Source organism: Acinonyx jubatus, chromosome E2, assembly GCF_027475565.1.
Source record: "Acinonyx jubatus isolate Ajub_Pintada_27869175 chromosome E2, VMU_Ajub_asm_v1.0, whole genome shotgun sequence".
Lineage (NCBI taxonomy): Eukaryota > Metazoa > Chordata > Mammalia > Carnivora > Felidae > Acinonyx > Acinonyx jubatus.
Window position 1 is genome coordinate 1,431,727 of NC_069396.1, and position 26,513 is coordinate 1,458,239.

The window sequence follows — 26,513 nt, forward strand, 5'->3', positions numbered from 1 at the left end:
CCCCCACACCCTGCGAAGAGCCCGTTTGACAGATGAGGACTGAGGCCCACAGAGCTGAATGATGCCCAAGGCCATGGGAGGTGGCTGTGTGCACACAGGACTGACCCAGGGTCTGCATGATCTCTGCTTCCATCCATCCATCCACCCACCCACCCACCACCATCCACTCACCCCATCCCTCCGCCATCCACTCACCCCATCCCTCCACCGACCCATCCCTCCACCGACCCATCCCTCCACCGACCCATCCACCCACCCACCCATCCATCCACCCATCCATTCTGAACATTTTTCTGGTATCTGACTGCAAATTTTAGCACTGGCTGGGTTTCGAAGCCCTGGGATGTGGCAGCCACAGCTGGATCAGAGAGGGACCCGCCCAAGGTCACACAGCAAACTAGTGCAGCAACCACTCTTGACCCGACCCCTGCCGAGCTCTGTGCACTCACTCTGTGTACTTCCTGGGGTCCCATCCCCAAAGTCTTGTGAGTGTGGAGACTGCCAGGGCAGCCACCCTGGTCCCCCCCTCCCACCTGCCAGTAGTCCTGGGCCCAAGAAAACCAGCGGGGAAGGGTCATCACACCCCACTGGTGCCCCTCTCCCTCCTTCCTCTCCAAACAGCGGAGACAAACGGCCCGGCGGCTGATAGGACGATATGGGGCGGGAGGTGCGTGGGGGAGAGAACTGGGGCCCATCAGCTGAGCTCGATAAGGGGCCCGCTGAAATGTTAGCAAAAATATTTAGACAATAACTGGAGTATCGGAAAGGCGCGCGTATCTTTAAGAAATCAATCATCACGGACGGTGTGTCTGGACACTCGGCGCCAAGGCGCAGATAGCGCCTGCTGGGGAGATAAGGGTTAATCAAGGATTTAATTCTGCAGGAGATAAAGCCCCAGCGAAAAGCAGACGAGGCTCCTTCCTCCCGCAGCTCCTCAGCAAGAGCCTCAAAGGCCACTGGCTTCCCTGGCGTTGGTCCCTCGCTCCCCTCGGACATTATCTCTCCGCCTGGAGAGAGTCTCCAGCCTCGTGCCAAGTCTCCCCAGGCCGACCTGCGCCCTGGGCCCAAGGAGGACAAAGCCCTCCGAGAGGAGGCTGCGGGAGGGAGGGGAGGGCCAGGCGGGGACGTGGCTGGGGCCTGTCCCTACAGAGCCTGCAGGGGTCTGGGGTTGGGCAGACGTGGGGTGCAGTGGTCCCTCTGCTATCGGATCCCGGTCATTTTAGCGTCATTCAACCTATCGGAGCCTCAGTTTCCTCATCTGTAAAATGGGGGGCTGCCTCATATGCTGTAGGGGAGGAAGAGCAGGGCCTGTGTGTGAGGATGGGCACACCTCAGTGTGTGTGTGTGTTTGGGGGCGGGGGGTCTGGAGCATACACGTCCATCCTGGAAGGGACTGACTGTTCCCAGAGGAGGGACCAGAGGACAGAGGAGCAGGCCACACTCAGCCACACCCCTTTATCTTGTCATAGCTTATGAGAACTCAGAGCCCAGGATGGGGGGGCTCCCAGCCCACCTACTCCTCCTTCCAACTTAACTGCTCCTCCGTAGCCTGTGCTCTGAAAAGTCAACTTCTGCTTGTATGCCTCCAGTGATCGGGAGCTCACTGCCTCAGGAGACTGCTCTGAACACCGTAGCTTCTGTCCACTTAGTGGCACCCAAGCCAGGCGCCTTTTACGGAGCCAACATCGACCTCGGAGCTTCCGCTGCATTCTCCCTGCTTGAGCCCTGGGACACGAGGGTCATCCGTCCCGCGGGGCGGCTGGCCACCCTGCCCACCAAGCAAGCCATGCCCTGTGCTGGGTGCCACGTGCACATCGTCCCGTGGAATCTGCACGGCTGCCCCGGGAGCTTCACGGACAAGCCGCGGCTCTGCCCGCCCACCCTCTCCTCTGCGGGGGGTCGGAGGGTCTGCAGGCTCAGGCCTCCGGGACCCTTCAGGGCCTCCCTGTGTCCCCACCGAGGTCCCAAAGGCTGAGGAAACAGAAGCTCAAAGAGGACAGGAGCCTGCCCGGGACCGAAACAGCTATGAGGGAGGAGACCTTGGGATGTGGACCCTACGCCACGGGGATGGTCTGGCCACGCAGCCGGGAGCCCTTGGTCCTGGGCCAGCATCCGCTTCTCTGAGCACGGCCGCTGGGCTGTGCCGGGCGGTGTGGGTGGCCCAGGGGGCCTCAGCTTGGGGGAGCTGCTCCAACCTCCTGAGGCCAGGCCCCAGCTCAAGAGCCTGACTCGGGGTGGGGTGGGGGCTGTGGACGGTGGTCTGAGGGTCTGCAGCTGGAAACTCTGCCTGCGGCCCCCTGCCTGCCCAGCGGACACGCTGCAGGCCGAGTTCCCGGGGCCCGGGTTTCTGTGGCCGAGAAACAGGGGCTCGGACTCCCAGGCTGGAGCCGGACAGGGTAGTCAGGGCGGCGTTTGACCTCGCGGTATGGGGGTCCCCTCCCAGCCGTGCCGCTGCCTGCGGACAACACGGAGGCCAGCCAGAGGCCCACACTCGGGGCCTGGGGACCAGGAGGCCCAGCACTGCGGGGCACCTGGCAGCCAGGGTGCGCCTGGTTCAGATCACACCCGAACGCAGCTTCGGGAGCCGAAAAGGGCAATGGCCGCACGTTGGGTTCCTTGAGCCTGGGCTCGAGGGGACCGACCCAGGGCGCCTCCAGGCCTTTTGGACGAGTGGCAACAGGGCTCGGAGGTGTTTCTTGAGCAGTGGCACGGCCAGGCCCCTCCTGGTTCCCGTCACACCCATGCTGTCCACTCTGCTGCCCCCAGCGTACTTAATCGGCCCGCACATCCGTGCCCTTTCCTAACCAAAACGTATATATCTATTTTTAAGTAGGCTCCATACCTAATTCAGGCCCGGACTCACGACCCTGAGATTAAGACCTGAGCTGAGAACGGGGCGCCTGGGTGGTTCAGTCTGTTAAGCATCTGGCTCTCGATTGTGGCTCAGAGCACCGGATCACGGTTTGTGAGTTCGAGCCCCGCGTCGGGCTCTGCGCTGTCAGCGTGGGGCCTGCTTGGGATTCTCTCTCTCTCTCCCCCTCTCTCTGCCCCTCCCCTGCTCACTCTCTCTGTCTCCCAAAATAAATAAATACACTTAAAAAAAAAAAAAAAGACCTGAGCTGAGATCAAGAGTTGGATGGACACTTAACTGACCACGCCACCCGGTCCCCTGAAATGTATTTAAAGGGAGCCTTTGTGTCCCTGCAGGAAGACGCAAGCGACAAGACCCAGGGGGGCCACCTGGTTACAGACGGAGGTCAGAAAGCGCAGGGAGGCAAGGACACCGGGGCACCAGAGGCACCCTCGGCTGTCGTGGGGAGGACCCAGGGGAAAACGTGCATCTCGGCCTCTGCCGCAGGGGTCCCCCCGCTGCGACAGAAGCGTCTCATGTGCCCGGCCCACAAAGGCCAGGCCCGGATCCCCACTTGGTTCCTTGTTGCCTCCCCAAGTTCAAACACCAGCTTCTCCCTCTGTTTTGCCAACCTCTAGTCATCCATCAAGGGCCCTTGTAAAGAACCCCTCCTCCAGGAAGCCTCCCCTGCTCTCCTTCCCGCCTTCCTGGTCCCAGTGTCTCCGGTCCCCATCTCCGACGCACTGCACACAGAGTGGCAGGTGTTCCCGGGCTGGAGTGTAGCCTGGACTCAGCTCCCGGGGCAGAAGGGGTCTGTGCCCCGGGCTGGACTCTGCCCTGCAGCTGGTGGCTGGGCTGCTGGGGCCGGGGCTCCTTACCGGTTGCACCTGCCCAGGGGATGAGGCTTTGCTCTGGATGTTCCCACGGAAGGGGCCCCAGGACAGCCCCTCGGCCAGGCTGCGTCGAGCCCGCACGCACCTCTGCCCGTCCTGTAGCACCGGCTCCAGCTCGTCTGTGGGGAGAAACACGGGGGCTCTGAGGCGGGCCCAGTGGAGGGGACCACCCGGCCCCGCCACCCAGCCAGGTGCAGTCCCGCTCTGCAGCCCCCCAGTCCCCACGAGGAGCGGCCATGGCGGCGGGGGGGGGGGGGGGGGGGGCGGCCCGGGGGCCCGGGGCCTGAGCTCCCCGGGGAGCCGGCCAGCCTCTGCAGCGGGCCCTTGCCTGGGAGACAGCTAGGGGCAGGACAGGGTTCCTGAGCTGCACCGGAGCAGGGGACCAGGGCTGCTCCGTTAGGACACGTGTCTCACGCAGCCCAGGGCACTGCCGGCCGGCTTTCCCCGGGCCGGGGACGCGATCCCTGCCGCTTCTGCCGGAGACAGTGCAGAGCAGAGGATGTGACGTCCACGAGGCTTGTCCCCTGTCCTTCCGTACGGCCCTCCCAGCCCCGCCCCCATTGGATTGAGCCCCCCCAGATCCACAGAGCAAGCCTGTGCGGGCAGCTGTGGAAATGCAGGGCCTCGATTTCCACATCTCTGAGACGGGGACCCCAATACTTCCTTCTTCCTGGGGCTGCGCGAGGCTTGGCCGCGTGAGTCTAGCGACACCCTTAGCACAGGGTCCACAGAGGGGAAACCAAGTCAAAGCACCGAGCTCTCCCCCCAAAGGCTCAGCAAAGCCAGAATCTGCACTTGAGTGGCCCTGATGTTGGCTCCGCTCACTCCTTGCAGATCAGCAGGGACAGGGACGGGTGGGGACCCTCAAATGCTGATGCCCCTGTGCCCCAACTTCAAACACTGGTTTCTTCCTCTGCCAACTTCTACTCATTCATCAAGAGGCAACCTGCTTTCTGGACAGGTCTAGGTGCTGAGTCTTGCTACCTCTCTGCATGGTCTCCCTGAGCTGAGAGTGTGGACGCTCAGGGGCTGATGCCGCCCATGCCACAGGGCTGGGGGTGCAAACGTTCCGGGCTCCCGCAGCTCCCGTGGCCCAGGCGGTGGCTCGCGCGGCACTTGGTGCACGGTCCCCCGCCGGATTCTGTTACATTTATACAGACAGATGGGCCTCTGTTGTGAGCCCCTGAGACCGTCATTCTCACTCGGGCAGGTCTGCGATTTGGCCCGGCCTCGCTGCACGGGCCACGTGACTTTCCGTAGTGGCCGAATGTCGGCCCCCAGAAGATACATCCACCAGGAACCTGTGTACGTGCCCTTATTTGGAAAAAGGGTCTGTGCAGATGTGATCAAGTCAGGAGCTCAAGATGAGATCATCCTGGATTATCTGATGGGACCCTAAATCCTATGACAAATGTCCTTATAAGTGACACAGAAGAGACAGGGAAGAGGGCCCCATGAGGACAGGCAGAGACCAGAGTGATGGGTCGGGAGGAAGCTGCACATGGGGCCCCGGGAACTGTGAGGGGCAGAAGGACCCTCCCCTGGAGCCTCTGGAGGGAGCGTGGCCCAGGCACACCTTGGCTGGGGGCTTCTGGCCCCAGCGCTGGGAGAGAGCAGATGTCTGAAGTTTTAAGGCCCCAAGGTTGTACACAATTGTCAGGGCCACCCTGGGAGACCCACACCTGGCACGTTTCCTGCCCGCCCAGGGCCTCGGTGTCCTCCCAGGACAAGGGGCCGGGGGTGGGCGTGCCCTCAGAGTGCTGTCCCTTCCCGGATCCCACACACTCTGCCCAGGAAGGCCGGGCTGCCTTGTGCCTCGGATGCCGTCCGGGCTGCCTGGGCCCACAGAGGCTTCACGTGGCCTGGCCTGGTCCCCAAGCGAGCGCTGCGGCCGCGGCCCCACTTCCTGGAGCCCCGATCAGGCAGGCTGTGGCCTTAATGGGCCCGATTATCAGATAACTGCCAGCCTAATGGCAGAGATAACGTGTAAATACGCCAGGAGGCCCGGCTAAAACGTTCTAACTGGGTCCTTGTCTTCCCCGGGGCAGATAAGATGGCAGGGGACCAGGATGAGGCCGAGGGGGCCGGCACCCCTTTACCAGCCCCCCAGAGAGGGGGGCAGAGGCTGGCACTGTCACTTTGCAGCTCACCCATGAGGGGCCATGTCCCTTGCAGACCCACCCAGGACACCTGGGTCCCAGCCCAGGGCTCTGCCCACAGCCCACCCCCTCCCTGGCCCCACGGGGCCCGTCCTCAGGGGCAGGGGTGTGTCTGGCCAGCACGAAGTCACCCACCCCTGCTCAAATGCGCCTACGAAGTCGGTTGTCTCCTAACATCCCCCACACGGACAAGGATGCTGGGGCCCCAAGAGGCCACATGGCTGGCAGGAGGATGCCCCCTGGATCCTGGATCTCCGGTCCCCCCTGCTGGCCAGCCCTCAGGGGACGGCATGTGTGAGGGAGGGATGGGGAGTACAAGGCCACCTGAAGGTGAGCTCGCCGGGTACTCACTTTTCCATCCACTCTTCTGCCGTCTGATGGGTCAGAGCTCACGCGGCACGAGCCTGTGCCCCGCACCCCTGCTCCCCTACTTGTGGCAGCGGGTCAAGGGGGAATCGTCCAGAATCCCGACGCGGCCTGCCCATATCCAGACAGCCAGAAACCGCTGGTCGGCCTGCGCGTGGGCTCTGAACAGGGATGCCCCCATGCCTCTCTGGACCTCCCTTCTGCCGGGACCACAGACAAGACAGGGATGGTGACCGTGACTCCGGTTTTCACCCACTTCCCCCGTCAGTGTCTAGGACATCTGAAACATCCTGGCCTTGTGGGGCACCGAGCTCCCCCCTCCCCCCGACGACGCCTTCCACCCGAGGCTGACGGCCCCCCTTCCCGTGGGAGGAAGAACTCAGGATCCAGTGCGTGGTTGGCCGGCCTGGGGGTCCCCGAGGGCAGAGGAGGCGTGGGGGCGGCCTGGCTTCCCGGGCTGTCCCTGGCTGGTCACACCTGCACAGTCCTGAGGTTTCTCTCTCGGGGCCCCCAGCCCTGGCGGCGATGGAGGAAAGGAGCAGAGCCAGGGTGCCTCCGCACCCCGCCCACCGGGCACCCACAGGCAAACAGCCATGCTCCCTAATCGGAGCCTCAGGGCCGGCAGGCCGAGCCTCCCAGATAACAGCGTGGCTGGCGTTTCCCTCGGCAGCCGGTTCATCTTTGGGTATCATGCACCGCCAGAGGGTGGGCTGGCTCCCGATAAAGGCTGCCATTCTGCATGCCTGAGGGCAGAACCCACCACTCAGGGCTTGCTGGGGGCTGGTCAAGGCCTGGGAGAGGTGAGGCGGCCAGGGAATGGGGAAACCTGGACTGGGGATAGGGCAACGGTCACCATAAAAACCCACCTCCCTGGTTCGGGGAGGCTGGTTCTGAGGGGCCGAGCGTTTGCGGGGTGATGACGAAGTGCACAACCTGTGCAACTGTACACGGTGGCCCTGGTGATGTTCAACATCCATGTGCTCAGATAACTTATTTCCAGCAAACGGTTCCTGTCCAACCCCTTGCGTAGCTGAGAGAGGGCCAAGCGGTATCAGAGCCCAGTTAGCATCTGCCAGAGACCCTCTCTGAGCAGAAGTAAACCTGCATCAGAAAATGGAGGGGGGAAGGGTACCTATTCCTGGCCCAGAGTGAATAAAAGTATAAATGAGTGAGGGCAAGGGGCCTCAGGGGTGGGAGGCACTGAGCCGGGGGGAGGAGCTGGCAGGAAGACGGACAGGCAGGAAAACACGGTTATTTTTAAACAGCCTCTATGACAGCCGGAGGACCCGTGGCAGCCACGGAGGCGGCTCCCAACCACACCCACAGGGACCTGGGGCCATGAGCACCCAAGCCGCACCGCAGGCTCTGGCTGCAGGGGGCACAGAACCCGGGTCTCTGGAATCCTGGCTGAGCGCTCAGTCACGCCCGGGGCAGGCACAGCCTCTGCCCTCTGGGTCTCTCGGGAGACGCGAGCGGTGACAGCCGTGAGGGTGGGCCAGCTGGAGCGGGCTTCCAGGTGGAGGTGTCCTCCTTCCCGGCAGCCTCCCGTGATCCCTGTTTCTTCCAGGCTCCGGAGCAGCGGGGGTGAGCGGGACAGAGACACCAGCTCCAGCTAGGTCCTGGCCATGACCTTCCGGCTCTCTGTGCCTTGGCTTCCACCCCCTCGGCTAGAGACGAGGGTGATCCCAACACGGTTCCCGGCCCCCACTCAGCGGGCCTTAGCCAAGGGCTTGGGACAGTTGGCAGGAAGTCCTTCCCGCCACACTGGAGTTCCTCCCCCCGTGTACAGAGGGGTAATCGAGGCTCAGAGGGGTTAAGCTACTGGCTCAAGGCACGGGACAGGGAGGGGAGATGTGACCCGGAGCCCCAGCCGTGTTCACGGCCGGGGCCTTGACACCCTGCTCTGGCGGGATGCAGGCGGCGGGAGCTCGTGGCAAGCCAGACCCTCCCTGTCCTGTCCTCTCCTGTGGTCGACTATCCCGCCGTGTCCTCAGTTTCCCCTTCTGTAACGGTCTCCCCCCGTGGGGGTCAGGCTGTCCCCACAGACACAGCATCAGGACAAAGACTAATTCATCCTGGCAAACAACCCACACACGTTATTTCCAGAACAAACACGCCGCACGGGGATTCAATTTCGCCCCCCAAGCGTCTGTGAGGAACCAGAGCAGAGGATTCAGCCTCTGCATACTTATATGATGTAAGCGTCTGCTTAGGTCTCAGAGTCCGCTGACGGCATCCCCAGGGGACACAGGAGGCCGGCTCGGGATCCGCTTCTGGGGGCCTGGCGGAGGGGGTGGCCGGGTGACAGAACTGAGGTCTGGGCCCCAGCCCTGCCTCACGCCCCAGAGCCCTCGCGGTCAGCCCCAACAGCGTGCGCGGTGCGCGAGGAGGCCCCGGTCTCTCCGTCCTGCGGAAGCAGCCCAGAGGGCGCGGGGTCCCACGGGGGCACAGCCACCCGGCCCGGACCGGACCCGACGTCCTTTCCGACGGGAGAGCCAGGGCTCCCGCCCAGACCGTGCGGCTTCAGGGCCTACCAGGTCTCAGCCCCCCGCCCCCCCCACCCCAGAGGCTGGCTCGTGGCTCTGACTCGGGGCAGCCCTGCGGTGCGTGGGAGTATCCGAGCTTGGGGGCTGCCCCTGCACCCCACCGGCTGGCTGTTCCTTCCAGGAGCCAAACTGTGCTCGTGCTGCCGGCTGGTGGCTTCCAGAGCGCAAAGTCCAGCGGCCCCGCGGGCCCCGCCCTGCACGGTGGGCTCTGGGGCCACAGGAGGGCCCGGGGTCACCGCCAGCGCTCACCAATCTAACCCGCCCGTCGCCGGGCCCCGCCCTGTGGCTCCCACGGGCCAGCTGGCCCCAGCTTCATCGGGAGCGGCCCTATCTCAGGGATCGCGCTGTTTGCCTTTGATAAAAGTCAAAAAAAAAGGAGAGAAAAAGAAGGAGAGGGAGCGGAAGAAAGCTCCAGGGGCCGGCTGGCCCCACCCTGTGGGGTTCTAGAAGTCTCCGCGGGCGTGGGCCCAGAGCGGGGCAGGCTGGGAGGCTGTGTGTACTTCCAACACGTCCCGTACCGACATGGAAACCAGGCCCAGAGAGGGCGAGGGACTCTCTCAAGGTCACACGGCAGGCCGGGGCCGACGGGGGCGAGTGGGGCGGCGCGGGCGAGGCGAGCCGGCCTCTGTCCCCCTGGGCCTGGGCCCGGCTGGCACAGGCTGTCCCTCAGCGAGGAGCCAGGCAGGCCCCCCGCTCGCACGTTCGCACAGACGTGCTCCCTGGACGCCCAGGGCCTGGAGCATCGGGCTAGCGGCCTGGGCCAAGGTCACTGGCTGTGAAGGCCAGTCCCTTTTCTGCCCCCAACTGAACCCTCCTGACTGGGAAGGTCCTGAGCTCGGAGGCCAGTGAGGTGCTAGAAAGACCGAGAGGTCGGGTGGCTCCCCCTCCTGCCTCATGGGGCCACCGCAGTCTAGGCTGTCCCCACGTGGCCACTGTCGCCCTCCAGGCTCTGTCCCCACACGGCCACCACCGCCTCCAGGCTCTGTCCCACGCAGCCACCACCATCCAGACTGTCCCCACACGGCCACCGCCACCGTCCAGACTGTCCCCACATGGCCACCACCATCCAGGCTCTGTCCCAAAATGGCCACTGCCACCGTCCGGGCTCTGTCCCCACACGGCCACCGCTGCCGTCCAGGCTCTGTCCCCACACGGCCACTGTCGCTGTCCAGGCTCTGTCCCCACGCGGCCACTGCCCTCCAGGCTCTGTCCCCACACGGCCACTGCCGCCATCCAGGCCCTGTCCCCACACGGCCACCACCATCCAGGCTCTGTCCCAACATGGCCGCTGCCATCCAGGCTGTCCCCACGTGGCTACTACCATCCAGGCTCTGTCCCCATGCGGCCACCACCCTCCAGGCCCTGTCCCCACACAGCCACCACCGCCTTCCAGGCTCTGCCCCATGTGACCACTGCCACCGTCCAGGCTCTGTCCCCACGTGGCCACTGCCGTCCAGGCTGTCTCCATGTGGCCCCGCCCTCCAGGCCCTGTCCCCACGTGGCCACTGCCACCATCCAGGCTCTGCCCCACGTGGCCACTACTGTCCAGGCCCTGTCCCCACATGACCACTGCCACCATCCAGGCCCTGTCCCCACACGGCCACCACTGCCTTCCAGGCTTTGCCCCACGCGGCCACCGCCATCCAGACTGTCCCCACACGGCCACCACCGCCCTCCAGGTTCTGTCCCCATACGGCCACTGTCGCCGTCCAGGCTCTGTCCCCACACGGCCACCACTGCCTTCCAGGCCCTGTCCCCACACGGCCACCACCATCCAGGCTCTGTCCCAACATGGCCACTGCCATCCAGGCTGTCCTCACGTGGCTACTGCCGTCCAGGCTCTGTCCCCATGTGGCCACCGCCCTCCAGGCCCTGTCCCCACACGGCCACCACTGCCTTCCAGGCTCTGCCCCACGTGGCCACTGCCATCCAGGCTCTGTCCCCATGTGGCCACTGCCGCCATCCAGGTCATGTCCCCACACGGCCACCGCCGCCATCCAGGCTCTGTCCCCACGTGGCCACTGCCGCCATCCAGGCTCTGTCCCCATGCGGCCACCGCCGTCCAGGCCCTGTCCCCACACAGCCACCGCCCTCCAGGCTCTGTCCCCTCTGCAGCTTTAGCAGCTGACCATGGACCTGCCCTTCTGGAACAGAGCTGCCTTGTGGGGGGGCAGGAGACTGACCCCTATTAACCCGGCTGAGCCCCGGGGGCTCGAGAGCCTGGTTTGTATCCCACCACGGCCCCCTCCCAGCTGGACGGGTCACTTCCCTCTCAGCCCTCGGCTATTCCTTACGCGAAATGGGGGTGGGGGAAGAGTCCCCGCCTCACAGGTCAGCACAAGGCGAGGTGCATCCAGCCAGGCCGCCAGAGTCCCACATGACGCCAGCCGGGCTCTGCCCCTCCGGGGGTCGCCTCTCCTAAGACACACGCTACCAGCGCCCGCTCTCAGCGGCGGCGGAACCTCCAGCAGCACCACAGGGCCCCCAGTCCCTGCCTCCGAGCCCGCGTGCGACAGTGGGACCCAGCGGCAGCCACCGCCAGTGGCTCGCCGGGACACCCTCGGCCCCGGCGCGTTGGGAGATCTGGGGCCTGTTCCCGCCTGTTGGGAGGGCAGAGCCTGGTGACCCGGGAACACCAAGCAGGGGACGCCTGGAGGGCCCCCTCCTGGACGGCCCTGCTCGCGTGCAATCCTCCTGTGCTCCGGCTGGAGGAGGCCGGGTCCCCATCGGCTTCTGGGAACATCTGTACCTGCTGGGGCCCACCCTGTCGGCCCGTGTTTGCTGCCTGTATACACATGGGGCCACAAGGCCAGAGGAGGGGGACTTGGGACAGGCTGAGCTGGAGGCGAGGAAGGCACGGGGCTGTGTTCCAGTGGGTCGGCAAGGTCAAAGTACACGGTGGGCGGCCAGGGGCTCCGCGGGAGGCCTGTCCCGATGCTGCCTCTCCCCAAACCCGGACACCAGCCGGAGGTGCCCACTGTCCCCTGGGACAGTGCTAAGACGCCCCCCAGGCTGCTGTCCTTCACGCCATCCCACCCCGCAGGCTCCGGGAAGCGAACGCACGCCCACAGAGACTGGGGCCCCAGGGCCAGGTGACCCAGAGCCGTGGGGCCAGCCAGCCGGCATGTGCCCTGGACCAAGCCATACCTGAATGCCACGTCGGGGAAAAAGGGGAGAGCCTGATTCCAGCCCTCCCCGTCACCAGTGGCCATGGCACCTTTGGGCAGACCCCACCCCATCTCAGGCCCCAGGATCCCGTCTGTGAATTATGGGGACACAGTGTTGGGGAACAACGGCGGGGTCCGTCTTCCCTTGCCAGTTGACAAAAGCAAGACTTGGAAAAGCTGAGGGACTGTCTGAGGTCACAGAGCCCAGGTCCCTCGGACCTCAACCTAGGCCGCATGGACCCACTCACAGCGGATCTGGAACGTCAGGTGGCCGGGACACCCCTGATGCGGGATGCCGGGATGCCCCGGCGGATCTGGAAGCACGGCCGTGGCCCCATTTCACAGGTGGGAGCAGCGAGGCTGAGCGGGGCAGAAGACGATCCCTGTGTCCAGGCAGTGGCCCCACGGCATTTAGTACGGCCACGGTGGAAGGAATAATCTGACGTGTGCTGCTGTCTGCCAGGTACGACAGGGCGAGGGGGCCACGGACACACACGCGATCACCGCCTCCAAAGCAAAGTCACTTGAGGCCTCAACGGATTAGTGGCTCCTGGGGATCCGGGGTGAGGGTTTCCACCCTGCCTCCGGGCCCGGCGACCCCACAGAGCATCCCCGGAAGGTGCAGACCGCTGTGGGAGGGCCAGGGTCTGGGGAGAGGCAGCCAGGGGGCCCAGGGCCTGTGAACTGAGGACGTGTATAAAAACGGGACCAACAGCTGTCATCCTTCAGATTTCACCTACGCGCTGGGATTTCTGGCCTCACGGGGGCACCATGGCACAGCCGGACAGCCGGGCTCTGGCTCCCGCAGGGCTATGACCCCTGAGAGGGTGACCGCCTCTCCTCAGGACGACGCCCCACCCCTGCACCCGTTCCCAGGGACCTCCCTGACCCACTGCACACGGGGGCCACTCCTGGCTGCCCCCACCCCAGACCCACCACCGCTCGAGAGGATCTCCAGCTCCTCTGCCCACGGTGGCCCCACCGGCTTCTGGGCCTGGATGCAGGTGTCCAGCCTGCAGAGGCCCTTCCTTCTCTCCCCAGCCCGAGGTTTTCAAAGGGTCTCAAGCCCAGAACCTCCCTTCCTAAGGTGGTCGCAGGGGGCCAGGCTGGAGGGGGTGGGTTCTGGAGCTCGGACCCTGAGGCCTCTCTCTCCCCTTGGCACGGGGCCTACCTGCCAGGAGGCGACGGTGGCCCGCCCAGCCCACACCTGCCCGAGGTGCGTTTGCCACTGGACGTGGGCCTATGCCACTGGGCGTGGCGTCATTTGTCCCAACCCTCCTCCGGCCGCCAAGCACTGCTCAGCGGCTGCGTCACGTGGGGCTGGCCCGAGCCCTGGGGGAGCTGGCGGGCAGGCGGTGTCCCTGGGAGCCACCCAGAGGGTGCTGGCGGGCCCACACCACGGCCAGCTCTGCCGTGGGCCAGGGGGTGCCGGCCACGGTGCCCACCACGGGGCATGGCCCCGGATGCCTGGCCGGGGACCTCCGTGTGCCTGTCCCCCATGCAGGCAGTGGGGGTGATGCCATCGGCTACCGGCCCCTCCCTGCCTCTTGGCCTTGTCACACCCTGGGCTCCCGTCACCTCTAGTGCTAGGGGTGCTGACGGTTGTGTCCTGGAGGCCCTGAGAGTGCCTGCGACCCAGTGGACACCCGTGTCTGGAGGACGGTGGCTGGAAGCAGGGCCAGCAGTGGATGACCCAGAGCAGCTGAGAAGCCACAGGCCGGGGAGAAGGGGCGCCCGTCCCCCGGGGAGACACAGGGAGGCCCAGAGTGGCTGCCCACATGCCCTGGGGAGGGCCCAGCCCATCCACAAAGCAGGGCATTGCCGGGGGGTGGGGGCAGGCAAGGAGAGAGGCGGACCGGCCTAGGTCACCTGGAGCTGCCCTGGGACCACCGTGGGTCTGCAGCGCCAGCCAGCAGGGGGGCAGTGGCACGGAGGGCAGCCCTCAGATGCTGGAGCCCCCGCTCTGCCCCCGCCCCACCCACCAGCTGGTGCCTGTGAACCTCCCTCCCTATCGTCGAAACATCGCTGGAAATTATTGATTTTTTTGACACAGAACAACAGCCCATCTTTATCGGGCTGAACCCTGGCCCCAGCTAATGTTGGAGCTGGGGCCTCCTGGGATGGCCAGCAGCCCAGGGTGGGGCCTGCAGGGGCCCTTCACCACTGGGGCGGGGGGGGGCGGGCGGCAGGCTCAGGGAGAGGGGTCCGGGGGGCTGGGAGGGGCAGAGCGTCCGCGGCCATCAGGACCAGGCCCCGCGTGGGTGGTAGGGGCCCCGCGGGCAGCTCAGAGCGAGGTCCGGGGGGGGCGGTCACAGTGGGGGCTGCCCTGAGCTCTGATCACCCCACCTGAACCCCCAACCGGGGGCTTCTTGGGGACCTGGTTGTGCCGTCAGACACTTCCCCCTCGGGCACGGCCAAGAGCAGCTCGTCTGGCAGGAGGAGACACAGGGTGGGTGGTGGGGCCTGAGACCCCTTAGCAGTGTGCGCACTGGGCCCGACGCACCCCGCCAAGACGACCTCCGATGGACGAGGTCTCCCCTCAGCCCCGTGGGATCTGAGAACCCCGGTTTCCAGGAGCCTCGAAGTGGGAGAACTCATGGTGCCTCCAGCCTTCTTGAAGAGCCAACCGCCCTGGGTCTCTGGGCCTCAGTCTTCCCGGTTATGGAGTGGGGAGAGGCAGTCCCACCAGCTCCCGGACCCGGGTTCTCTGGCCTTGGGAGACCCTGAGGCCTGAGCGCTGGGGTGGGGGTCCCTGGCTCTCCCCTGCCCCGCCTCATCCTGGCAGCGGGCTGGAAGCAGGATGTGTGATAAGGTAAAGAAAATACCTCCTGTGCAAACAGCTTATCTGGCTCCTATCGGTGTCCTGGCCCCTGCCCCCTGTTTTTCCAGGGGCCGACGCCACCGGGGGCCCTTCCTTCCCGTCCAGCCTCCAGCTCACCACCTCCTGGCCTCTGGCCTGGCCACACACCCCGTTCCCTGCCTAGGCTGGGGAGCGGCCACGGGTCCGGGCCCGGCCTCTCTGTGAACTGAAGGGTAGGCGGGTGGGCAAGTGAGGGTCTGGGCAGAGCCTGGGTGGTCGCAGGGGTGAAGGCCGACGGGACGGCCCTCCTACCGCTGCCACTGCTGGTGGCCTGGGTGCTGCCCCCAGCCTGGCAGGTGCCTACCTCCACCCCAGGGGCGTGGCAGCAGCAGGCATGGAGGTCAGAGGTCAGCCGGCACCATGGAGAATAAGACGCTGCCACCACCCGTGGCCCGGAGAGCCCTCAGGGGTTACAGAGATCCTTCCAGAAAAGGCAGCCTCCTGTCCGCCCCGCCCACAGAGGAGGCACTCACAAGAGGAGGGCCTGGGCCTGCCCTGCGTGGAACCCCAGACACCTGCCTTCACAGCACTGATCGGCTTGCCCTCAACCCCGCCCCCCTGCAGCACAGGCGTGGTTATTCTCCTCCTCACAGACGAGACCAAGGGTCAGAGCGGACCCGGCCACACAGCGAGGCGGGTGACGGAGTTCAAGCCCAGAGGTCCGACCCCATCCAGGCCTCCGTCCTTCAGGCCCCTTGAAGGGGAGGCAGGGAAGAAGGGGGCTGGGCTGGGGCAGGGGTCCAGGAAGCGGGGCGGGAGGCTCCGAGTGCAGAGGGCACTGCCCCCCGCACGCAGCAGGCACAGCTCCTTCCTACCTTGCCTCTGCTCCGGAGCCCTCGGGGCGGCCGACCGGGCCCCAGAAGGGGGGCCGTGCCCGCAGCTGGGCTCCGTGGGGGTGCTCGTGCCCAGCTCCACACCTGGCACGGGGGTGGCATGTGCCCGCCCTCCAAGACCCCGCAAGGCCCCTGGGCCCTGGGGCGGGGCAGGGCAAGTCCCGCAGAACTGCCTCAGGCAGTGGCAAGGTGACGGGTGGCGGTGGGGCCACCCGACGTTACCCCCGATCGGCTGTTACTGCCGCGGCCTTCGGGGTCCGTTCAGCCCCACGGTGTGCGCAGGGAGACGCGTGCCGACAGAACGCTTAGGAATCCTCGGGGAATGTGCTTTCAGAAACGTTTCTCCCTCTTCCGGTAGAGATTTTGCGGGTCGGCAGGGCCACGATGACAGTCCTCGCCACCCTATGCCTGTCCGCACGGAGGTGACCGTGCGGGATAAATTCCTAGGAGGGGACTGCGGAGTCAGGGTCAGAGCACGCGGCTGTGGCGTGGGGCGCAGCCAGGGGCACCCGGATGTCTGTGAGCTCTCGCCGGGAGGGCAGGGACAGGCCCGGGGCCCCAGGGAGGCCACGACACCCGATGGATGCCCACACATCCGGCCCACCTGCCCGAGGCGGCCTTGCCCTCGGGGGCCGGGCCGAGGGAGGGCCGACCCAGAGGCGGCTGCAGAGGGGCAAAAGCGGGTCCTGGGCGGGGGAGGGGGCCTCCCCGCGACGACGACGACGACGACGACACACAAAAGCCCCAGCGATAGCATCACGCCGTGTTTCAGGCCCAGCTCGGCCCTTTCGGGCAGGATATGACCAGCCCTCGAACCAATGGCGGCCCCTTTGTCCCATCTCCGGGGACCGATCTTATCGGCCGCATCCACGGCCGCCGTAATGGAAAAACACGGTGAGGAAATCAAAAGTTAGGCACAGAGATAGAGGAATAATAAATAAATAAATAAATAAACAAACATAAAGAGCCAGTGCTGGCTGCAGGGGAGGGGTCCCCAGGGGCGGGCGGGGGTGCTGCAGGTGGGGGCTTGGCTCCCATCCCAGGGGGGGGTCCGACAGAGCCGCCGCACCTCGCCAAGCCTCGGTTTCCCTGCCTGTCAGGTGGGGCCGGGGGAGCCGGCTAGAGAAGGAACAGCCTGACGGGAGGCCCCAGCCGTGGACGCACGGCCACAGGGAGGACCCACACGGTGCCCAGGGACCGCTGCGCCCTGCCCGGCCCCCGTCATGTCTCCCGATGGCCTGCCCCCGCCCCAGAGCGGCGGCCCCGGCCCACAGAAGGGGGCCAGCTGGAGGCCAGGTCCGCCCCGGTGCGAGCGGTGCCCCGCAGGTCCGGGGTAACGGGACGGGGACAGCGAGGCTGACGATGCCGGAGTCAGGGACACTGACTGTGTCAGTGACAGCGACGGTGACAACGTGAGCGACAGCAGGAGTCCCTCTGTCGGCCCAGGGGCTGTGCCGGTGCTGGTCCTGGGAAGAGGGCCCTGCTGGCGTGGATGGCAGTGGCGGCTGTGGCGGGAACGGCCTGCTGTCACGCGCCAACCCCGCCAGCCCCCGGGTGTCTCCCAGGTGCGTCTGCGGCCACCTCCTCGTGGAGGCCCCAGGCCACGCGGCCAGGCTGTGCGGAGTCTGGGTTTGGGCCCCGGAGGAGGACAGCGAGGGGACCTCCTGGAAGGGGCCCCCCAGGTGCGGGCGGGCGGACCCAGACCTGCAGCCCACTGACATTTGGGAGGCGCTGGCAGAGCAAAGGCGGACGGACGCGCAGACACGGCCTGGGGCCAGGGGGCGGTCTGGCCGGGGGCAGGAAGCCGGTGGGAGGGCGGAGGAGGAAGCCAGGCTCGATTAGCGCCCGCGGCCAAGATAGGCCACCCTGGCCACAGATAGCCGCTCCCGGAAGGCCGGTGAGGTCAGCGGGCGGCACGGGGCAGGCGGCCAGGCCTGGGCCCCCACCCGCCGCCGGGACGGCCGAGGACTCAGGCCCCGGCCATGCTCCCTGCCGGGTGCTGTGCCGCCCCCTCGCCCTCCGCCAGGCGGAGTCTACACCCCGGGAGGCGTCGGAAAGCCCCTGGGCACCACGTGTGACAAGGCCAAGAGGGGCTGGGTGAGGGGACCTTTCCCCGGGAACCAGGGCCGCGAACCCAGTCCACTCAAGCGCCCGGTGGTGGTGGCCAGAAACGGTCACTGAACCTCTCCGGGCCTCAGTTTCCGCATCTGTAAAACGGGGAGCACGGCACCTGCTGCCAAATTGCCGTCAGCTTGTCTCCCGAGTCCACCCCCTGCGGCCCCGCCACAGGGCCTTTGCTCGGCTGCGCTGTAAAGGCCGGCTTACCCAGGGTGTCTGCAGCTTGCTCCCCGGCCCAGGGTGCTGTCTGTGCACATCCCCACGGGTCAGGGGCATCTCCTCGCCCAGCACCAGCTGCCACGCGCTCCCCTGCGTTTCTCTCGGTTAGTGTCCGAGCCCCTCGCGGTGCTCTCTGTCATGGGCCGTGGCTGCAGGAGAGCAGTGGCTGGTCTCTTTTGTTCCTGCGGTGTCCCCGGTGTCCGTAACAGGGGCCGGCACACGGGAGGAGCTCAATAGATAAGAGCGCAAACCAGGGGGCAGTGAGCTCTGGCGGGAGCCGCCCGGAGGACGGTGGTCCTCGCGTCCTGGTGCCACGCCTGCTGACCGCCTGCGCCTCTCACAGGCCCTGGTCCCCAGGTGGGGTGAGGCGGACGACGGAGCCAGCCGCGGCAGCGAGCCATCCGGTCAGGGCCCATCTGGGTGCCGGGTGGGGAGCCACTAACCACGGGGAGGGGCTGCCCCGGGGGCGAGGGGTCAGCAGCCCAGCCGTGGGGGACACCACGCTGCCAGCTCCGTGCCTCAGTTTCCCCACAGAGACGGGCAGCGAGCTCTGACTGCGGATGCCCCCTCTCTGTGCACGGCCTTTCGGGGGTGCCGGGTGTGGCCTGGTGCCCCCGGGCAGCGCAAGAGGTGGCACCCATGTGGGACAGGCGGCCACGGAGGCCACGGCCCCTACCTCAGCCGTGTCCTGGGGGCCCTGTCTACAGGGCCTTGCTCAGAGGGGTGGGCGGGCCTGAGCTGTGGCGGTGGATGCCAGCCAGGGGTTCAGGCCCCTTCTCTGGCCCAGGGACCAGCGGTCTGGGGAGCGTGCCCTGGCAAGAGCCCACGGGCGACCCTCAGCCTGTGACAGCTGAACCCCATTTCCTATGGGATGCCGCCCCCTTGATCTGAGCTTGCCTCCTCCCTCCTCACCGCTGCACCCGCCCCAGTCCCAGCGGGGCGCGCTCTGGCCCCGGGGCTCTGGCCTTCTCTGTGCCCGGTGCACCGTCCCCAGCGGCTCCCCACCTCTTCTGGCCCGTGGGCTTGGCCAGGCCTGTTCGGCATCGCTCCCTCTCTTTTTCCAGAGCCTCACCCCTCGGCCGCGTGACGTCGTCGCTTCTGGGTTATTCTGTCTCTGTCTCCCTAACTCGAACCTCAGTGCCCTGGCCACCTGGACGCTGCGGGCCCCAAGCAGCTGTTTAACATACAAGTATTCGTGGAGTGAATGAACGACCTTCTCATGCCGGCTCCTGGGCCATAGAGACCAGGATGTTTTGGCCCGAAGGCCTGTGTCACCCCCACGACACAGCTCCAAGAGGGCAAGACCACCCCCCCTTGTTGCCGGGAGCAGCGGCACGGCTGGCCCCCTGCAGGTGTCTGTAAACAGCTGGGAAGGCGGGCAGGCTGGCTGACCACGGGGGCACGCAGCCCCCCCACCCCGGGCCTTCCACCACCTCCTGGAATCTCCGTCTGCTCGGCCGGGAAAGGGGGTCTGGACAGGCACAGGGCCCAGCGGGCGGGTCTCAGGGCCCACGTCCCCCTGGGACACCCAGAAGAGGTGGCCGACTCTGGCCCCTGGAGCTGACCCCGGGCTGACCCTTGCCATCTACCATCACCCTCTCCTTCGCCCCTCCCCCATCTGTTAATCTAAGACAAATAGGCCTATCGGTGGCAGTGCCGGGCCCCACGATAACGCAAAATAGCCGAAATGATTTTTTCCCACCCACGCAGGCCGCGCTGCTGGGAGGGGACGTGCGGCCAGGCGTATCGGTCCATCTCCCGGGCTGTCCATCAGGACAGGCCGTCCTGCCTCGGCGGCCCGACCGCCCGCCGCCCGATAACAGACCTTGAGGTTTGCCTAGAAACTCTGGCAGTGAGATTAGTCAGCCGAGCACAGCCCAGATAGCCGGCCCGGCGCCCTTGCTCACGCTCCAGAGGTGAAGATTCCAGCAGGCTCCCCAGGACCCCCGGGGCGGGGGGATCGGGCTCCAGTGCTCAAGCAGGAGGCAGCTCCGCCTCTGGCCCCTCACGGCACCGTGCTCCCTGCGGGTGCTCCTTCAACCCAGCTGCTGCATGGCAGCTGACCAGACACCTCGCTTGAAATCCCCCAGCCCTTCCTTGTATGTCAAGACCGTAGAGGCGTCTCCCTACACCCCACAGCACGGAGCCCCAACCCTGACCCACCTGCGCCCATTCTGTCTCATGCTCCAGCCACACCCACCCACGCTGTTCAAACCTCAGGGCCTTTGCACTGCCCGGACACCCTCACCCCACTCCAGCTGGTCCTCTGGCCTCAGCTCAGGGATGTCTCTGCTGACCCGCAGTGCCGTGACTACATGGCCAGCCTTCCCACCTCTGCCTCCAGGGCCTGAGATGGGGACATAAATGGTAACACCGGACGCCTGGCCAATTAGATTTTGTTTTGTGAACAATGGTCACCAGGAAAGAGTTCCAGGCTCTGAGGCTCCTATGGGTGAAAGGAACCCCACTCTTGGGGCCCTGATCACAAAGCCAGGCCAAAGGCCGGGGCCCCCCACCCCCGGCCAAGCTGACCACCAAGTGTGCCCCTGGCCACCTCCCCCCGGCCTGGGCCCACGGAGCCCAGGCCACCCTCACGGCTACTTGACGCCCCCCTGCGGGCCCCCACCCAGCGTGGCACCTGCACTCAGCAGCGGTTGCACACTGGCCCCCATCCGGGGCATCTGGGCCTTGCCTGCCCTGTGCCGGGCTCACCAGGCAGCAAGGGAGGCCGGAGGAGGCGGCCCAGCCCCAGGCGGCCCGGCAGAGGGGCTGCTCAGGCGGGAGGGGGTCCCACACCATGAGGCTGGCTGCAGAGGAGGCTCCCGGACGCCCTGGGACTCCCCAGAGCCGCTCCCTTCATCCTGGTTCCTCATGACCCGGCCAGGCAGGCCGAGGGCACGCTGACGGCCACTGCACAGGGGCTCAGATGGGGCCCAGGAGGTGGGTGATGCGCCCAGGACCCCCGCTCAGGATGGGACCCTCCAGGCTCAGTCCGAACGGAGGCGGGCCTTCCTGCCTGACCTGTTTCTTTTAGATGTTAGTGGGGAGACCGAGAGGGGGGAGAGGGGACGGATGAATGGCAGGAGGGCTGGGGGTCGTGGAGTGAGGGGCCGACCCCTTTCAGGCAGAAAGCTCGTGGCCAGCTGCCCTCCAGACATGCTTTGGGGATTACAGATTACAGCTCTCAGATATTTGCATATCAGAATTTTAAACAGCCAGCCCCTCCAGCAAACAAGGTCATTTCAAAGATAAAAATACTGAGCCTTCCCCCTCCTGCCACCCACCGCCTTTCCCCTCAAAGCCCCCAGCCCAGCATCCCCGCGTGCCTGAGCCCCAGAGGTGCTTTCCCGACCACAGGCTGAAGCGCCCTCCCTACAGACCTGGGACCGGGCTCCAGGGCCTCCTGGCTAGGCCTCGGTCTCATCCCCAGGGCCTTTGCACGGGCTCTGCACTTCTGACCCGAGGACCTCCCTGCCCTATGGGGCCCGTCTGGGGGCCACCTTCCCCTCGGGGACTTCCACAGTGCCCTCACTGGTGTGGTCGGGGCTCCCAGCATGGAGGACACCCCAGCACACGGCTCCTTGGGATGCAGGGAGGATCCACCTAACTCTGGGGGGAAGGGGGGCTCTGCCCGGGCCCTCACCCACCCCAGGGGGCAGCTGCGGTCCTGCTGCTCAGAGGAGAGAGGGGACATCTATCCCTGAGACCGCACTGTGGGGCCACCTCGGAGCCGGCCTCACCCTGGGCCACAAACCACTCGCAGGGACGCAGGAAGCGGAGGTCGGCCTCTCCCAGCCTCGGGCCCCCTGCTTGGCAGCTGAAGCGGGCAGTGCCTTTCTACCCCGAGAGTGGCTTCTCCACATGACATCCCAGCCCAGGCCGCCGGCGAGGGGAGACAATACTGCGGCTCTCTGCGTGCTGTGGGCGTAGCCCCTTCACAGGCCCCTTAGCTCCATCGTACAGATGAGGAAACTGAGGCCGAGAGAGGTCGGCAAAGCTGGAGCCCCTCCGGGGCCGGCACGCTCGGGGGTCTGTGCCCTGACCTCCGCGCCACTGGCCATACTCCCACCTGACCCACGATAGCTGAGGCCACTGATGGAGCTCACAACTTCTCAAAGTGGAAACACATCCCTGAGGACCTCCCCAGCCTGGTTCTGGAGCTCTGGGGCCACCAGGTGTCGGGCGGGGGCGGGACCGGGCCCCTCATGGGTCCCGGATGCGCACTCCGGCGTCCACGAATCCCTCGCACATCCACGACCTCGCTGGTGTCTGCAGTGTGTACCGAGGCCCTCCTGCCTGCTGCCCGGGGGTGCCTCCCGGGGGTGCTCGTGGCCGGCTGCTCTGGGCCTTGGCCCCGGGGCAGAGCGGCCCCCCTGTACCCGCTGTGCAGCTGCAGAGAGGCACCGAGGCCCAGTCTCTCCGCTGGGCTGTTGGCTGTTGTCACCGGCTCCTGGGCTCCCTGACCACGGGTCTGACCCGGGGGGGAGGTGCCTGGGAGACCCACGAGCCCTGGCCCTCGCTGGCAGATGGCAGCCAGGAAGGCGACCGGTGTGCACGGAGCTCTGTGCCTCGCGCAGGCCAGATGGTAAACTGAGGCTCGGGGCCAGGCCCTTCCCCAGAGCCAGACGGTGCAAGGTGCACGTGTGGTCCGAGCTGGTCGCCTTCATCCAGAGGGCAAAGGTAGCTGGTGTCCCCAAGCCAGGCGGTACAGCCAGGGCTATTTTCCAGGCTTGGGGACAGACTCAGATACAGGGGCGGGTAGATGCTCACCCGGGATGGGCAGAGTGGCAAGAAGGGGGCAGACAAGGCGAGGGGGGGGGGGGTGGGGCGTGGGACTCGTGGGCAGGGGCCACGGCCGCACACCCCCACCCTGGGCACTGCCCTCAGGGACGCCGGCCTGGTCAGGCCCTGGCAAAGCCCTGCTGCCCCATCGCTGGCACGGGCGGCCCCTCTCAGATAAGGGCCCACTGGGCCTCTCTGGCTTCCCTGGTGGGCGATAAGTGCGGCCTGCCCGGGGTCTGATAGGGGGCAGGCACCACGGCGGTTGGCCAGCGGCCGCTTATCGGCCCATCGCTGCCCACTGCACAGAAATTGCTATCTGCGGCGACGGACGGGGAGCCCCCGGCGCCAGGGATGCAAATAGCACAGGAAGCCCCCCGAGGCGCTCCAGCCCTAAACCACGGCCACCCTCGGGCCGGCCGGTGCCCCGGGGTCAGCTTCCCATCTCCAGGGGGCTCTGTTCCTCCGTCTATGAAATGGGGGTGATGATTGCACTGACGGGGGGATGGGGCCCCACTGGGACAGTCACACAGTCGCGGCCCCGGCTCTGGAGCCGGGGATCGGTCTGGACCCTGCTCTGCCACTTTCCAGCTGGGTGACCCTGGACAAGTCCCTCTGTCACTCTGCGCCCGAGTCTCCTGCATAAACTGGGGGGGCTACCCCCGTGCCCGCCTCAGAGCCTGGGTGACGCTGCCTGGGGCTCTTCCTCCCCAGGGCCACTCTATCCAGTGGCCAGTCCGGGTCCCTCAGGCACACGGGTGGTCCCCACTCCGCCCCCCCGCAGCAGGAAGTTTCCTCATAAAGACTAGAACATGAGGTCCATGGGGCCTGGGGCAGTGCTGACCTGGCTTCTGTGGGCGCCTTGTTGTGACCTCATCTGCAGCTGGGGAAACTGAGGCAGGTAGCACAGTCTGACCACGGGGTCCCCGCCCAGCCCGCGCAGCGCCATCCTGTGGGCGGAAAGGCCCCCGTGTGGACCCCAGCACCCAGCAGACAGGCGTCCGGCTCAGCTCTGAGGGCCGTGAGGACCTCAAGGACACGTGGCCCTGTGGCCTGTCCCTTGCCAGGTTCTCCTTGGTGGGAACAGGCCACACTGCGGGCACATTTCTGCCAGGGCACCCGGGGCCCCTCCTCTGCCGTCAACAGGTCCCCAAGAGGGGGGGTGGCGGCCAAGTCCATTTTGAAGGGAAGCAGTGTTGCTGAGCTGGGGGCAGCAGAGGGGACCCCTAGCACCGTCCTACCCAGGGTGCTCCACTCCTGGGCAACACGGTGGCCCATCCAGGTGGAAAGGGCAGAGAATGAGACGGCACAGAAAATGTGGGGTTGCCATCTTGGTGCGACCGACAGGCCACCCCGTCCTTCCCACAGCCTCAGACTGCCCACACTGTCCCTGTGTGGGACGGGCTGTGTTAAATCACGAGGGGCACCGGGGGGCATACGTGTCCCCACACTATGCCGGAGCCGGTGGCAGACATCACTAGTCAATCACGGCTCTCTTCTCCCGAGGCTTGGGGACACCCCCTCCCCTGCCCCCCAAGAGGTCCACATGGACTTTCAGCCTGAGCCTAGAGGGAGACCATCTCTGACACCCTTCCTATCTTGGCCCCGAGGGCCCTCAGAGGAGGGATTCGGGTCCCTTCTGCCCTGGCAGAGCCTGTCCCTGCCCCACCTGGGTGCTTCCTCTCCACCGGCCACGGCCTCCCCGGGCTGCTCGTGCAACCTCCCTGAGGACTGTTGGCGCACAGCTAGAAGACGGGTACTCAGCAAGCACTCAGTGAATGCTTCCTGCATCCACGCACGCCTGGCCCAAGTGCACGGCGTCCCCGCACCGGGACCGTGCCCGCCGACCCTCACTGACGCACAGACACGCGGCCCCACGACCCCGCCCCCGCCCCCCTGCGTTCCCGGAACAAACAGAAACAGCAGACACGCCCAGCTTGCCCAGCACTGCTAGCAGCACAGGGAGAACCATCTGGCAGGACCTCCAAAGTCGGAATTCGGGCAGGGAGATGGGCAGCACGAATCCTCCCTCAGACACTCCCCTGCCCCAGCACCGGGCAGCTGGGAGCCAACTCCTGCCCCCCGACCCTGCGGCTGCGGCCACCCGGGGGCCGGGGGGTGGGCCCTCTCCCACCCTGCACAGGCCTGAACCCCCAGCCCAGCTGGGACGCAGAGGCATCCACCTCCGTGGCTCCCAATTCCTGCGATGCCTCTCGCTGGCCTCACCACCTGCTCCTCTCCCCCAGCCAGGCGCACTGCCTCCTGGGAGCCCTCAGAGCGCGTGGGCAAGGGGTTTAGCTCTGGGCATCGGCAGGGCTTGGTGGCCTCCTCCCACGCTATCGCCGGCCCCACAGGCTGCCCGGACTTCGGAACGGGCACGGGCCCCGGCCCGGAGGGTCGCCACCAACCTCCTTGGCCGGAAGCCGAGGCCCGTCCACCCCCCCCGCCGGCAGGACGGCAGCCCCCGGCCGTGGGTGTGGTTACCTGGCCCGCTCCAGGAGCTGCCCGACTCCTCCTCCAGCCTGGCCTCTGGCTCCTGCCCCTCCATCTCGGGGCGTCCTGGGGATGTGGCGGGTGGTGGCGATGGTGGGGGCGGGGGATTGGTGTCTGCGGACAGGAAAACACGGTCAGGCCCCGCCACCTCCGGGCACCGCGTCGCCCACCTCCCCACCACCCCCCCGTGGCCAGGAGGGACACCGAGACCCAGGCGGTGAGCACGCGCCCGAGGTCCCTCCACACCGGGCTTGCGCTAATGGGGGCACAGACTCCTCAGTTTTCTCCTTGGCCTTCCGAGCCCCTCATCCCCTCATTAATTGCAGCAACAATTGCTCTTCCAGTGGCCGCTAATAATTAGAGGGCAGGGTGGCCTCACGGGCACACCCAGGCCAGCGGGCGGCCGTGCAGGCTCCCTGGTCTCCTCCGCCGGCAGCTGGGGGCCCCTCCAGCCGGGCCCGGCACCCGGGTCCAGCCCAAAGGGCATATTTGCCTTCCCTGCTGAGCCTGATAACCACGCAGCCCCCAATCGATGAGCTCCCATAAAAGCCCCCCCTTGGTGACGTCACACGCCCGGCAGATTATTAATACCCAAGATAAGGGCTGTGATTAACATCAAATAAATCAATCACACAGTATAAAAGTCCTATTATTTTTGGCTATAAATCAACGCGGCTGGCATTCGAGCCCCAGCCATCGCGCGGGAGCCGCGCTGGGCCCGCCCGAGAGGCAGAGCTCGCTCCCCGCCGCCTTATCTCGCCCATCGCTGCGTTATCACCGCGGCCTGTGCCAGGTGCAACCCCGGCTGTTTTTTCCAGCTCTTTCCCCGGCCCCGCCCCCACCCACCCCGTGCAGCCCCAGCGAGCAGATCAGATAAGGGGCCCGGCTCCCCTGGAAAGCCACCGGGGTCAAAGTCCACCAGTAACAGCCACTTGCCCTTTGGTAGATCGGGGCGCCCCCATTAGCACACAGCACCTAACAGCGGTGGTGATGGCGGTGGCGATAAGGGGGCCCCGGGCGCACTGCCACAGGCTCGGCCGCCCAGACCCAGCGACCGAGGCTCAGGCAGGGCAGGAGCACGGGCCCCGGGGACAGACATGATGCCGATGATGGTGGCGGAGATAGTAATAATGCACAAGAGCCGGCACCGGAGGCCGGGCCCCTGACCCGGCACCCCGGCCACTGTCTCTGGGTGGGCCAAGGGGCCACCCCTGAGGGGCCTGCCACTG

General features: G+C 66.4%; 1 protein-coding gene across 3 annotated transcripts in view; it reads right to left on the reverse strand.

Moving 5' to 3' along the window:
• Positions 1 to 26,513, reverse strand: part of ZFPM1 (zinc finger protein, FOG family member 1) — a 65,995-nt gene that overhangs the window by 10,965 nt on the left and 28,517 nt on the right. For 2 of the 3 annotated variants that reach the window (XM_027076398.2, XM_053209941.1), the window contains exons 3-4: positions 25,276 to 25,398; positions 3,730 to 3,863 (exon numbers count right to left, since the gene is read on the reverse strand). In XM_027076398.2, the coding sequence (XP_026932199.2) occupies positions 3,730 to 3,863; positions 25,276 to 25,398 (257 nt within the window). Of the gene's footprint in view, positions 1 to 3,729; positions 3,864 to 15,146; positions 15,294 to 25,275; positions 25,399 to 26,513 lie in introns of those variants that run through there. The other variant, XM_053209940.1, reaches the window with a different exon arrangement.